This window comes from Lontra canadensis, unplaced genomic scaffold (genome assembly GCF_010015895.1).
Source record: "Lontra canadensis isolate GAN:19392208 unplaced genomic scaffold, GSC_riverotter_1.0 scaffold59, whole genome shotgun sequence".
In the NCBI taxonomy this organism is placed as follows: Eukaryota; Metazoa; Chordata; class Mammalia; order Carnivora; family Mustelidae; genus Lontra; species Lontra canadensis.
Genome location: NW_022631053.1, coordinates 2,463,840 through 2,477,236, shown reverse-complemented (window position 1 = coordinate 2,477,236; position 13,397 = coordinate 2,463,840). Strand labels below are relative to the sequence as shown.

At 43.4% G+C, this 13,397-nt stretch overlaps 1 protein-coding gene across 1 annotated transcript; it reads right to left on the bottom strand.

Annotated features, from left to right (window-relative positions):
- Positions 1 to 6,827: 6,827 nt before the first annotated feature.
- KRT5 (keratin 5) lies at positions 6,828 to 12,868 on the bottom strand. Its single transcript, XM_032876710.1, has 9 exons — positions 12,227 to 12,868; positions 11,464 to 11,678; positions 10,636 to 10,696; positions 10,441 to 10,536; positions 9,714 to 9,878; positions 9,195 to 9,320; positions 8,709 to 8,929; positions 7,925 to 7,959; positions 6,828 to 7,476 (listed from the first exon to the last, which is right to left on the bottom strand). Exons 1-9 carry the CDS (start codon positions 12,782 to 12,784, stop codon positions 7,190 to 7,192), a joined length of 1,764 nt encoding a protein of 587 aa, XP_032732601.1. The 5' UTR covers positions 12,785 to 12,868; the 3' UTR covers positions 6,828 to 7,189.
- Positions 12,869 to 13,397: the final 529 nt, after the last annotated feature.

Sequence of the window (13,397 nt, the reverse complement as noted above, 5' to 3'; positions counted from 1 at the left end):
GTTTTGATACATTCTGATAATCTCTCTTTTAATTGATGTATTTAGATTATTGACCTTTAAAGTGATTATTGATATAGTTGGATTAAAAGCTACCATATTTGTTAACTCTTTTCTAGTCATTGCCCTTGATAGAACTCCCAGAGGTAAAATTCGCAAAATGTGGTTGTCCCCAAAAGACTGAACCCCACTGAAATTTTTTAACTCTCAAATTTATCCACACCGAGCCTCCAACAATTTTAATTACAGTTCAGATTTTTCTACCCAGTACTAATTTAAAAATAATTACTAAAATCTCAAAACAGTGTTGGTTAAAGACTGTTTTGAAATGTCATTGACTAAAAGATGAAATTGAAAGATGGTCCATGTTGACAGATGACACCCAGATTAGCATCAGGGTGGTTCTGACTGGGGAGCATTCTCCTTTTGTGGTAAAATATCTAAAAACCATTTTTAGCATAAATTTTGTATACATTTTGACAAGCAAGAATGGTTTAATTCAAATCTTCCCAGATATCACTCTCATGGTCATAATTTTGACTTTTAGACAGAAATGGGGTTTTTCCCTTTTAGACTATGTTTATATAAGTTTATTCTAGAATCTAGATAATCAGACAATACATCCATGGCTTATCTATATGGTAAATAATAAAATGCAGAAAAAAATTCCACAAGAACAACAACAACCAATTGTTATAATAATATTTTGCTAATTTGAAGCCACAGAAAAGATCTCCCCCACCCCCTGCTCATGAATTATGCTGCAGTCTCGGTTTATTCCATGGTTGTCCACAGGTGGGCAATTGTCTTGCTGCTGAACAGGTTAGGTTGCTAGGCAGAAGCTTTGGAGCTGAGGGAGACTTTTGAATATTAGTGACCTCCCTATCCTTCTACTATGCAGCTCTAGAATTTGAGGTCAAGGTATGGTGGAAGAGGAGTTTAGGAACTGCCGTGCTGAACAAAATCCCAAAAGCTGACAGGGCAACTTCTAATGAGTCAGACTCAGACTCTGGTTCTCCTTCCCCATTTGAGAAGCTCCATAACAGCTGGTTACCCTACAGGCCTCCCTCACATCCTTGAGTAAAGCCCAAATGAGTCCTAGTTGTATGGAGGCCAACTACTTACCAGCAGGTTTGATACTCAGGGCAGGCATTACTATCCCAGTCACCTATGAATTGGGCCACCCAGCCAAAACAGAGGACATATAGTTAAATTTCAACTTCATGTAAACAACATAAGAAATTCAGTATGTCCTAAATATTGCACGGAATATACTAACACCAAAAAATTATGTGTCATTTATCTGAAATTCAAATTGAAGAGCACATCTCATATTTTTATTTTCTATTTCTGGCAACCCTGATATATACCAATATAGATCTTCCCTCATATTGAACTACAGATAAGGACACTGGTGATTGGGCTGCTGCTCTGGATTTCTATTGTAAAGGAGCAGGCAATAGGTAATGACCGAACTTTAGACCCTTTCCTTTAAACTATCTCCTTATTAACTACCATGGGTTATTTAGCAGTATTCGGTTTGGTATCCAAATAATTAGGATTTTTGAGATATTTTATTGTTTTTTATTTCTAATTAATATACCACAGTTATAAAACAATCTATATAATTTCATTTTTCATATAATTTCAATCTTATAAAACTGGCTCAGAACATGGTCTATGTTTGTGAATGTCCTATGTACACTTGAAAAGAATGTTGCTGTGGATAGTTTTTGAATATCACATAGATATTGTATGTTCTGAATCCAATTTCTTAGAGAGATATATGTAATGTAAACATCTTTTCCTAGGTTGTGGCTTTCTGTTTTGCTCTTTTTATGTTGTTTTGTGAGTAGAAGTTTATACCTTTGGTAAGGTAAGCACTTTTTATGATGTTTAGAAATTTTGTCTATCCTTAGGGCATCATGAAAAATTTGTTTATTTTACATACATTATCATTTTCTCTTTCACATATAAGATGATTTAATATAGTTAAATTGATTTTTGTCTATGATGTGAATTAGGACTCATGATACAGTTTTTACCATATGAAGACTCAACTGACCTTATACCATTTGTTGTGCAAAGCCATTCTTTCCCATTCTATTACACTGCAATGGCACCATTGATGTAAATCAAGTGAATCTATATGTGTTTTGTTTGTAGAGTCTATATATTATCCTACTGGTCCATTTTTCATTCATTTCCCAACATCACACTCTCTTTCTCGATATATTTTTACAGTAAGTCTCAATATCTGGAACTCTAAAAACTGGTCTTTTTCAAGATTTTTTTTTTACTATTTTAGATCTTTTTCATTTCCATACAAATTTTAGAATAGTTTTATCAATTTACATGAAATACCACCTGAAATTTGACTGAAAGTACTTTGAATCCATAGTTCAAATAGGGGTTGACATATTTACAGTATTAAATTTCCCAATCCATGAAGATTGTGTATACCTCTCTTTATTAATTTTCTTTAGTCATTTCCAGTAAGCTTTTATAGTTTTCTGTGTATATGTTTTGTGTATCTTTATTCTCAGGTAGCAGAATTTTTTAAATCTTTTTTTAAATTTCTTTTCAGTGTAACAGAATTCATTATTTATGCACCACACCCAGTGCTCCATGCCATATGTGCCCTCCATAATATCCACCACCAGGCTCCCCCACCCTCCCACCCCTTCCCCTTCAAAACCCTCAGATTGTTTTTCGAGTCCATAGTCTCTTATGGTTCATCTCCCCCTCCAATTTACCTCAACTCCCTTCTCCTCTCCATTTCCCCATGTCCTCCGTGTTATTTGTTATGCTTCACAAATAAGTGAAACCATATGATAATTGACTCTCTCTGCTTGACTTATTTCACTCAGCATAATCTCTTCCAGTCCCGTCCATGTTGATACAAAAGTTGGGTATTCATCCTTTCTGACGGAGGCATTTTTGATGCTATTTTTAGAACTTAATTTTCTAAGTGTTTCTTGCTGGTATATAGAAATCTGATGACTTTTATATTAATTTTCTACTAACTTTGATAAATTTACTTATTAATTCTAACAGTGTAGAGAATATTTTCATTTTCAACATACATAATCATGTCATATGTGAATAACTGCAGCTTGTTTTCTTTCTTTCTAATCTTTAAGATGTTTACTTCTTTGTCATGCCTTATTGCACTAGCATGATCATTCAGTATGATATTTGCTGGTGTGTGTGTGTGTGTGAGAGAGAGAGAGAGAAAAGGAGAGCATTTGGTTTCTCTCCTTTTATTCTGTTAACATTGTGTATTACATAATTGTGTGCATGTTTTTTTAACTTTATTTTATTTTTTCAGTGTTCCAAGATTCATTGTTTATGCATCACACCCAGTGCTCCATTAAATATGTGCCCTCCTTACTACCCACCACCAGGCTCATCCAACCCCCCACCTCCCTCCCCTCCAAAACCCTCAGTTTGTTTCTCAGAGTCCACAGTCTCTCATGGTTTGTTTCCCTCTCCAATTTCCTCCAACTCACTTCTCCACTCCATCCCCCAACGTCCTCTGTGTTATTCCTTATGTTCCACAAGAACCACCCTTACTGTAATGATATTTGACAGCTTCTAAGCCCTATTACTACCTCTTCTCCTCTTCCCAAATCTGAGAAAACAGATAAGAAAGCCTGGGTGTTCCCTTTTTTGTGATCAGTGAGAAACTCAGGCCATGTGTGGGAATCCTCAGCCTGGCCTCACCCTTAGTTACCATAAGAACTCTACTCAATCTCCATTCTCTGCTCTTCCAAGCCATATTTGGATCAGCTTGTGAGGCCTTCCCTTCTCTCCCCAGAAAGCCTTATTATGTTAGTAATGTATTTTCATGTCATGTTGGGGTGTGTGTGTGTGTGTGTGTGTGTGTGTGTGTGTGTGTGTACTGTCATCAGTCTCAATAGTTGAACCAAATTTTGAGTGGAGATCCATTCTGCCTCTTTAGGGGGGCCGCAATGATTGGTACTGTGAGCAGGTTGTCTAGAGGATGACTCTTACCATTGAGGTCTTTCTTTTCTTGCTTTGCTTTGTAATATAGCTCTGCTGTGTACTTGTGAGCATTCAGTTTGAGCTACTGCTTTCTATTTAGTAGGTTCTTTGAGTTGTATTGCTGTCTGCTCTCAAACTTGCATTCTGAGCTATACTTATTTGTGCTACGTTTACTGAGTTCTACCAAGACATCTGTTATAGACTTAACTGACCTACGTCAGAAGTGTCAATAATTGTCATTTAGAGACAAGAGTGTGGGGCTGAGGCCCTCCTTAAAATGGCATTGGGTCATGCACTCAGCCCAGACCTGTCTGTATGTCTCATATAGAATTGTATTTCTCGATCCTCCCATAAATAATGACTGATGCTAAGATCATGAGAATGACTCTTACCCTGTGAACATTAGTGTGTGTCTCAGGCAGATGTTGGTCTCCATTCTGTGAAGTGCTCAAAGGAAAGATAAATAACCTGTGCAATATATTGTCCCATCAGGTGATCACTCATGTGGAGAAAGAGCAGTTCCTATGTGGCATATTAAGGCTACACTCTGAAAAGCAGGTGGTTTACTAGGACCCTGCAAAATGACTTTGATGCTGCTGCTTCTCATTACTTTGTTGCCAGAAAAGGTCCTCACCTTCAGGGCTCTAGGGGGAAACACATATGGTACAGCTGTAACACAACTAAGGGGTTAATTCAACTATTTCCATGAAGGAAGCCCTAAACCCTGATGATACCAATTTGAAGTTCTCTGGAGGAAGACAGTCATAGATTTGAGCAAGGTAGGGAATAATCCCTCTCTCCCCCAAGTATATCAAATAAACACAGCAAAGAAAAAAAGAAAGAATGGGAGCGATAAAGGAAGGGAGGGAGGAAGGGAAGGAACAAAGGAAGGAAGGAAAGAAGAGAGAAAAAGAGAAAGAGAAAGGAAGAAAAGAAGGAGATAAAGAGATGAGAAAGAAAGGAATGAAAGAAAGAAATCTGGAAACAAGGAGGAAACAAAGAACTGAAACACAATCTGATGCAACTGGAAATTCAGTTTACTAAAAGAATTTATACATCAAGAGATTTTTTTAAAAAGGCATGAATTGGCTTTGTGCCTCTACCGTATAGGTTCTGAATTAACTTTAACATCTGAAATACACTTCATGGTCTTAATTCATACTGGAGGTCAAATTACACTTCTGCTTGGGATCTCACTAAATTTAAACAAGTTACCCGTATAATCTTGGGGGAGATTTTGAACCCAAAATAGAGGATAGGCGGATATACCTTACCTTAATTATCAGAGCTATTGATTTGCCTAAATTTCATTCATGGACCCTAAAACCTCTCACAGTGATCATGCACACTTAAAACCAATAAGTAACAAACTAAAATTAAATCAAGTTCTCAACACTTACACATTGGCTTGAAAAAATGGGACTCCATAGACCCTCCCCTAGTTAAAACAGTTAATATGTCCCAATGTAAATTAGAACAGGGTCTTCAAAGAGTAAAACCCATTATATGGGATCTGTTTAGAGAAGGGGGATTATGCTCACTGTTTCTCCATTCAACAACCAATTTGGTTTGGTTTCAAATGTGTAAAGAATAAAGGTATCTCACAATGGATTACACAGCCTTAATCTAATGGTCACACCCATTAAGGCCCCTACCCAATACTAATGAAATTGCTGACTCTACCCAATCAGCAACTGGTAAATACTTTGCTTTTATGGATTTGGCTAACAATATTCTGTTCAGTACCCATTCCCACAAACTTTCAGCCACAGATTGCCTTCACACCTGATGGGACACAATACATTTTTAACTCAGATGTTCAGGGAAAGCTTCCATAACCCTGCCATTGCACACAATCTTTGCAGGCAAGATCTTAAATGCCTGGACTTTCTCCGGGAGCACAGGTATAATATTACACTGATGAATCCTCCTTGGAAGAGATTCATTGGATACATTCATTCAGAACATGCAAATACAAAGGAGATCACAAAGAAAAATAGGTCACTTCTCCACACACAGTGCAAATTCTTGCTACCTCAGTTAAAAACCTGGAATTATCTGGTAATCTGAAGGCCACCTGGACACTGTCAAGAAACAACTACTGACTTGCTTGGCACCCACAATACTAGAACAGGCCTAATATCTTTGAGGCCCTTTCTGAGTTGTGAAGGTAACATATTCCTTATTTACAATTTTTACTTAAGCCCATTTAAGCCATTACTTACAAGTCAGCCCACCTTGAATGGGGATCCTCTCCAACAAAAGCTCTAAAATCTGTCCAAATTGCAATATAGTGGACATTACCGTTCATGCCCCCCAGACACTACTTCATTCTAGAGTTTTTTTTTTTTTAAAGGAGAAAACTCCCTTCTTTTTTATTTATTTGACAGAGATTACAAGTCAGCGGAGAAGCAGGCAGAGAGAGGAGGAAGCAGGCTCCCCGCTGAGCAGAGAGAATGGGAGCAATAAAGGAAGGGAGGGAGGAAGGGAAGGAACAAAGGAAGGAAGGAAAGAAGAGAGAAAAAGAGAAAGAGAAAGGAAGAAATGTGGGGCTCGATCCCAGGACCCTGGGATCATGACCTGATCCCAAGGCAGAGTCTTTAACCCACTGAGCCACCCAGGCACCCCCATTTTGAGGTTTTAGCAACATCCTTTCATGCCTCTTGGAGTTTCTGGACCACCCACGTTGGCCACTTAAACTTGAAGGTCATTCTCTTCTCCCCATGAATCACCAGAGAAACCAATCACATCTGGACAAATTGACCCTCATGGGGTCTCTAGGCTGGTTGTAGACCTTGAAAAAAATGATTCTTCACAACAACTTATATTATAAAAGCATTTTATTGAACACACTCTGGAGGTAGTCAGAACCAAAATGAAATTTGTGATTTGAATGGGGACCCTGTTCTGAAGGTTTAGACACCAGAAAACTTTAGATTCTTCTCTCGTCAAGGACCATGCTATAGAGACCCACAGGCTGATTTGAAGCAGAACACAGAATCACAACATGGGAGACTAGAGAACAAGGATTAGATACTTCCAGGAACCAAGAATGTTGCTCTGCAATACATTGGTCTAGACCACACTCCAGAAAAAGAAAACTTGGCTTGGGCAGCCACCTGGAAGAGGCAGTCACCACAGGCTGTGTTGCTGCACTTGGGAGGCAGTGACTTGCAGCAGACTCTTAGCTCTTGAAGCTCTTCCGGGAAGAGGAGGTGGTGGAGACAAACTTGACACTGGAGCTACTGCCCCCACCGCTGCCAAAGCCCATCCCCAGGCTTCGGCCACTGCCTGCACTGAAGCCAGAGCTCCCCACACTGAGCCCGCCGCCCAGGCCGACACCTCCACTGCTGCTGGAGTAGTAGCTTCCGCTGCCACCTCCTCCAAGGCCACCACCAAGACCTCCACCGAGGCCACCGCCAAAGCCACTGCCGCCTCCATAGGCAGAGGACATGCTGTTTGTGATGACAGCTGCAGAGAAAGGAGGGAGAACTTGGTGAGACCAGCATGCTAGATTGATGATACACATCCAAATTATTTGATCCCACTAGTGTTAGCACTGTACCTGGCCTCTTTCACAGAGTAGCAAAAGGGCTCAGGACTATGCCATTTAGTTAAGGTCCCTAACAGAGGTTGGTGAGCATAGAAGGCAAGGGATGGTCCTCAGGGGGTAGGACAGCGAGGGGAGAGGGTACAGCATGTATGGAATACTGGGTCTATGCTTTAAGAAATAAGACATGAGCCATGTTGGTTCATGTCTCAATTTGTGCTCTTTTCCCTCCACTACCTCCCTCTCTCTAATATACTGAATAACTATAGACTGAGATGGGAGTTTCTGGTATGTTGAAACAATAGGATTCTGAGTTGTCACCAAATACCCACATATTATCATTGTTAAGGTTTAGTCAAAGTTACTTACAGATGTTGACTGGTCCAACTCCTTCTCCACTCAGTCTAAAATGGGAAAAATTAAAGTAAGAGTTAAAAACTCCCCAAAAGACAGTAGTAGTCATGTTTAAAGCTTGTCCTACAAGCAAGAAGCCTGCATATCCCAAGGCTGCTTAAATCAGAGAAAGAGAGCCCTCTAGAGTGACTTCCCAATGAAGAGGAGTATCAGCTTGTTTGACCTGAAAACAGGTTATTGGAAGAAGATTGTAATTCACATTCTCCTCCACCCATTATAAGGAAAACATGAGTAAGAGGTTATGGGAACTATGCATATGTATCAAGCAGTTTTGGCCTGGTAGGAGCTTACATTCTTTGAGGAAATTTGGCATGGGCAGAAATATTTCTAACAGGAAGGATGCAATGGGTAGTGTCAGAAGATTGCAGAAAACCGAGTAGTTTGAGAATCCAAAGGCAAGTGAATTTAACTCAGCAGGAATGATCATGAAAGACTTCCTAAAGGAAGGTGTACTTGAAGAATGGGAAAGGCATTTGTTGAGTTGTTTGAAGGAGAGGAATCTGATGGTGGGAACAGGGTGAGAAAGAATCCTAGTGGTGGGAACAGTGAGTTGGGATCTCACGGTGTAGGTCAGCTGTTTGCCTAGGTGTCGGATTGAAACTGGATTAGTGAAGAATAATTATCATGTACAAGATAGTGCTCACTTGTGTGTGTGATTTACACCCTGTAGTGGAGAAGAAGCTCCATTTTGTTAAATGGGAGGCCATCCTGGGCTTGTGAAGTTAGTCCTGATGCCCACCTGCACTCCTCGCCCTCCAGCAGCTTCCTGTAGGTGGCGATCTCCACGTCCAGGGCCAGCTTGGTGTTCATCAGCTCCTGGTACTCCCTCAGCAGCCGGGCCATGTCCTGCTTGGCCTTCTGCAGGGCATCCTCCAACTCAGCCAGCTTGTTCTTGGCATCCTTGAGGGCCAACTCCCCGCGTTGCTCAGCATCAGCAATGGCGTTCTGCAGGTTGGCACACTACAGAGGGAAAGAAGTGAGTGGGAACCCTTTAGTAGCTGACCTAAACCTGAAGTGTCTCTTTCTGGGATCGCAGGGAGAAGCCCACACATTTTTCCTGGTCACTGTGAATGTTGGAACATTGAAATGCTGGTACTTGTTCCAGCACTGGTGTGCGTGTGTGTGTGTGTGTGTGTGTGTGTGTTTATAAAAAGTAAAATAAAACAAATGGGTCTCATTTTCAGAGTTCAGGTCCCTTCCTTGCCTTCTTGCAACCTCTTCCTACCTGCTTCTTGACATTGTCGATCTCAGCTCTCAGCCTCTGGATCATCCGGTTCATCTCAGAGATCTCTTGCTTGGTGTTGCGGAGATCATCCCCATGCCGGCCTGCTGTCTGCTGTAGCTCTTCATACTGAAGCCACCGGAAGAGAGGAAAGACCCCATTTTTTTAAGAATGGAAACAATTTCTCAAAGCTCACAGGCAGGAGCTACCAAGAAGTGGCAAGTAGTATCCTTATCTGAGGCCTGTGGCTGGTTTCAGCTTTGTCCAAGTGGACCTGGTCTTAGATACTTTTCCCCTTAGTGCCTTTGCTTTCATGGAGACAGAGGTGTGGGATTCAGAATGAGATTCTTAAGGTTCTTAAATTTATGTGGCAAATGTCATGCATGACTATTCCCATAAGTCACCCCACAAGGCCTCACTCAGCAGGTTTCAGGAGCCCTATCCTTAACATTTTGTCAATGGCCTGGAATCCATGAACACGTGTCCATCCTTCACTCAGGATGCATTTGCCATAGCACCCACCTTGGTCTGGTACCAGGACTCAGCTTCTGTCCGGCTGCGGTTGGCGATCTCCTCATACTGGGCTTTGACCTCAGAGATGATGCTGTCCAGGTCCAGGGAGCGGTTGTTGTCCATGGACAGGACCACAGATGTGTCTGAGACATGCGTCTGCATCTGGGACAGCTCCTGTGGGGAGATTTGAAGTCAGTCATTCTGTTATTTAATGTTGGGTCCATTCAAATCTTTCACTCATTGTGGTAGGTCAACTTGAGAAAAGAAATAATAACCACCTACATCAAAAATTAAGATAAGTCAATAAACAAGCCAGATCATGACTATCAACCTAGTTTTTAAAAAAAAAACTTAAACAACTTTGAGCTTCCAAGAAACCCCTCTCATGTAACCTCTCAGACACTCATCTTCTTCGACCATAACATATTTTTAGAATAGTCTAGTTGCATGGATTGCATGCTAGGAGAAAACAGAGAAGGGACGCCACTCCAGAAAGGGGAGGTGGCCAGGAAAGGCGTGCCTTTAGTAATGCACTCCACACCTCACTCTGCACAACAACTGCTGAAGAGATCTTTTGCTTTAAATTTGAATTTCTTTTTTTTAAACTGTTGGCTTCATAAGTAATAAAGTGTGAGTAGTCCCAAAGGGGAAGGAGAGACACTGAAGTCAATCCTGGAGCCCCTAATTCCTGGTGACGTCCCATGTCTCTAGGTCCCAAATAGGAAGCATTTCTTACCGCCTCAAAGAACATCTTCATGAAGTTGATCTCATCCATCAGGGCATCAACCTTGGCCTCTAGCTCCACCTTGTTCATGTAGGCGGCATCCACATCCTAGAGAAACAGGGATTGTTGGCACTGCACCCGATTTTACCCTGCCTTAAACGAATGACCCCTTAAGACAGCATAGCCTTGGGCTGCGGACCCACGCACCTTCTTCAGCATCACAAACTCATTCTCAGCAGTGGTACGCTTATTGATTTCATCTTCATACCTGGTGGTAAAAAGGATGGGAATTGCTGATCAGAGAATGAGTGACAGGTGAGGCCTGGGGTCTTTGTTGCATGAAGACCACTGTCAGCCAGCCTTCCTGCTGGGAAGGGTCTTCTCATACCATACAGCCAGAGAGGGAGAGAGTGCTGGTTGTATGAGCCCCTGGGCATAGTCCTCACCTGTAAGGACATCAGTTTTTCTGCAACTGCTTACCAGATCATCAGTACGTTATTGCTATCATTCAGTTGGTTCAAGGATATTCCCATAAAGAAGCTGTGTTATTTCTCCCCAACTCCATATCTAGTCAATTTCCCTAGTGCTTTTTTTCAACTTTCACAGCCTTGTGAAAAAAAACAAAAAACTATCAACCCAACTGCTGCTCCATAAGGACTAAAGAAATTATTTGAGTCACTAAGTTGGGTTTGGGGAAAATCTATCAGAGAACCCATGCTGTGGACTTCAAGTATACTGGGGAGAAAAGCCCCCAAAGAATAAGGATTACATTATGGCTCATTTCACCAGGAAGTACCAAGGGCACTGAGCCTCTTGCTCTGACTGGTGGCTAAGTGCTGGTGGTACCAAAGGACTGAGCTTGGGGCTGATACTTTCTAAACATGGGCAGGATTTTTTTTTTCCCCAGTGCTGCAGGTACCCATGAAACATACATGCATCTAGCCCGTGGGGAAGGCATAAGTGGCAGTGTGTTTATAAAGTACATCTGGTGTCAAGAGAATATCACCCGCCCCATCTCTGCTCCCTGCAACCCACTTGTTCTTGAAGTCTTCTACCAGGTCCTGCATGTTCCTCAGCTCCGAGTCCAGGCGGCCCCTCTCCCCCAGGATGCTGTCCAGCTGTCTCCTGAGGTTGTTGATATACTGTTCAAACAAGGGCTCCAGGTTCTGCCTCACAGTCTTGGTGCCCTGCTCCTGGAGCAGAGTCCACTTGGTGTCCAGGACCTTATTCTGCTGCTCCAGGAAACGCACCTGGAGAGGGCAGGGTTTGAAGGTGGAGAAACCTGAATTTCATGTTTTGATGATCAGTTCACCAATTTCCCTCCCATTTCATGCTGGTCCCCTACCCCTTCCATGTACAGTGCCAGGCCCTGGGCCCCAAGAGTGGAGGTCCAGAGTGAGGTGCTTGGCCTCAATCCTCTACGGGAGACAAGACTCCCACAGTGCACTGGACACAGCTGGGCAGCTGTAAAGACACTCAAGCTACCGCCGGATGAACTCATCTATCTTTCTGTTCAATCAGCCCTGTTATAGGGAACACAGAACTCTTCCCTTTGCCCTATAGTCATCAAGAAGCCCTTATGAGGTTATCTCAGAAGGGGAAGAAATAAGACCCTCTCTCTTAAGCAGCCAACGAAGCAGTCTAACTAAGAAAATGGGCCACAAATCCAGGACACAGAAAAAACTGTAACGGCCAACTATGGAGGTCTTCACCCAAAGTCAGAAAATCTCCCATCTTCCCACTTTCTTTGGCATTTACTCCACACGCATGGTGGTTTTTCACAAACGATCCCACTCACCTTGTCGATGAACGAGGCAAACTTGTTGTTGAGGGTCTTGATCTGCTCCCGCTCCTCAGTCCGCACCCGCTGGATGGCGGGGTCGATTTGCAGGTTGAGGGGAGTCAGGAGGCTCTGGTTGACGGTGACCTCTTGGATGCCTCCAGGGGGGCACACGGGGAAGCCAGGACCACCAAAGCCTCCTCCAAAGCCAGCGCCGCCACCAAGCCCAAAACCTCCACCAGCTCCACCGCCAAAACCAAATCCACTCCCGGCTCCACCTCCGAAGCCATAGCCACCTCCAGCACCAGCACCTGCACCAAATCGGTTCCTGAAGCTGCCACCACTAGTGCTGATGGAGATCCTCTTGGAGCCTCCCAGGTTGTAGAGGCTCCGGCTGCCATAGCCGCCAGCTCCACAGGCACCCCCCAGGCTGACCCTGCCAAAGCCGCCACCGCCACCCCCGGACCGGGACACGGAGGTGAAGCTGGTGCGGGAGACAGACGGGGTAATGGCAGAGGCAGCGCTGAAGCTACGGCTGCCTCCGCTACGGAAGGATACACTCGACTGGCGGGACATGATGGCTCGTTCCTGGTGGAGCAAGAGTACCGGGCACTTGGGGTTGGGAAGTGCTGGAGAGAACAGAGCTCAGCAGGACGCAGAAAGTGGCTCTGTTACCCAGGAACTGCAATCCCCCCTTTTTATTCTCTAGAACTGGGTTGGGCGGGAGAGCTGTCGAGCTGTGAATGATTAAGTGGGCTGGGCATGCCCGGGGGGCAGCTGTGAGCTCACCGGCACACCTGCACAGTGGTGTGGGGAGCAAACGCTTGCTTCCTGGCAGGCTGTGCTCAGTTAGGAATAACCTTGCCTTGCAGCGCTGATGTCTTGGCAGAAAGTTGGTGATGTTGCCAGCCAGTCTCTCTCCACCATGGGGGCCTGGGGCTGCAAGCACCCAAGAAGGACACTAGAAAGGCAGAGTGCATTTGGCCAATGTCCGGAGGGCTCCTTACAGGACTGGGGATATCGTCAGCCATCTCAGCATGGGGCACACTGTCCATGAATTGGAGGCCAAGCGAGTCTCCCACTACCAGAGATCTGCTCTTTTTACTCTTTTAGGCAGAGGGCTGTTGCAGGGACCTTGGCACTTGGAAAGGCAATGTGACCTGACATCTCAGCTCTGTGCTAGAGGGGA

Bases quoted from the DNA above. Each gene is read 5' to 3' on its own strand.
- KRT5 (XM_032876710.1), bottom strand. From the start codon at position 12,784: ATGTCCCGCCAGTCGAGTGTATCCTTCCGTAGCGGAGGCAGCCGTAGC. The intron at 7,960-8,708 runs GTGGGCATCAGG...TTCCCATTTTAG, and splicing joins CTGGAGGGCGAGGAGTGCAG to ACTGAGTGGAGAAGGAGTTG. The intron at 7,477-7,924 runs GTAAGTAACTTT...CTTTCTCTGCAG, and splicing joins AGTTGGACCAGTCAACATCT to CTGTCATCACAAACAGCATG.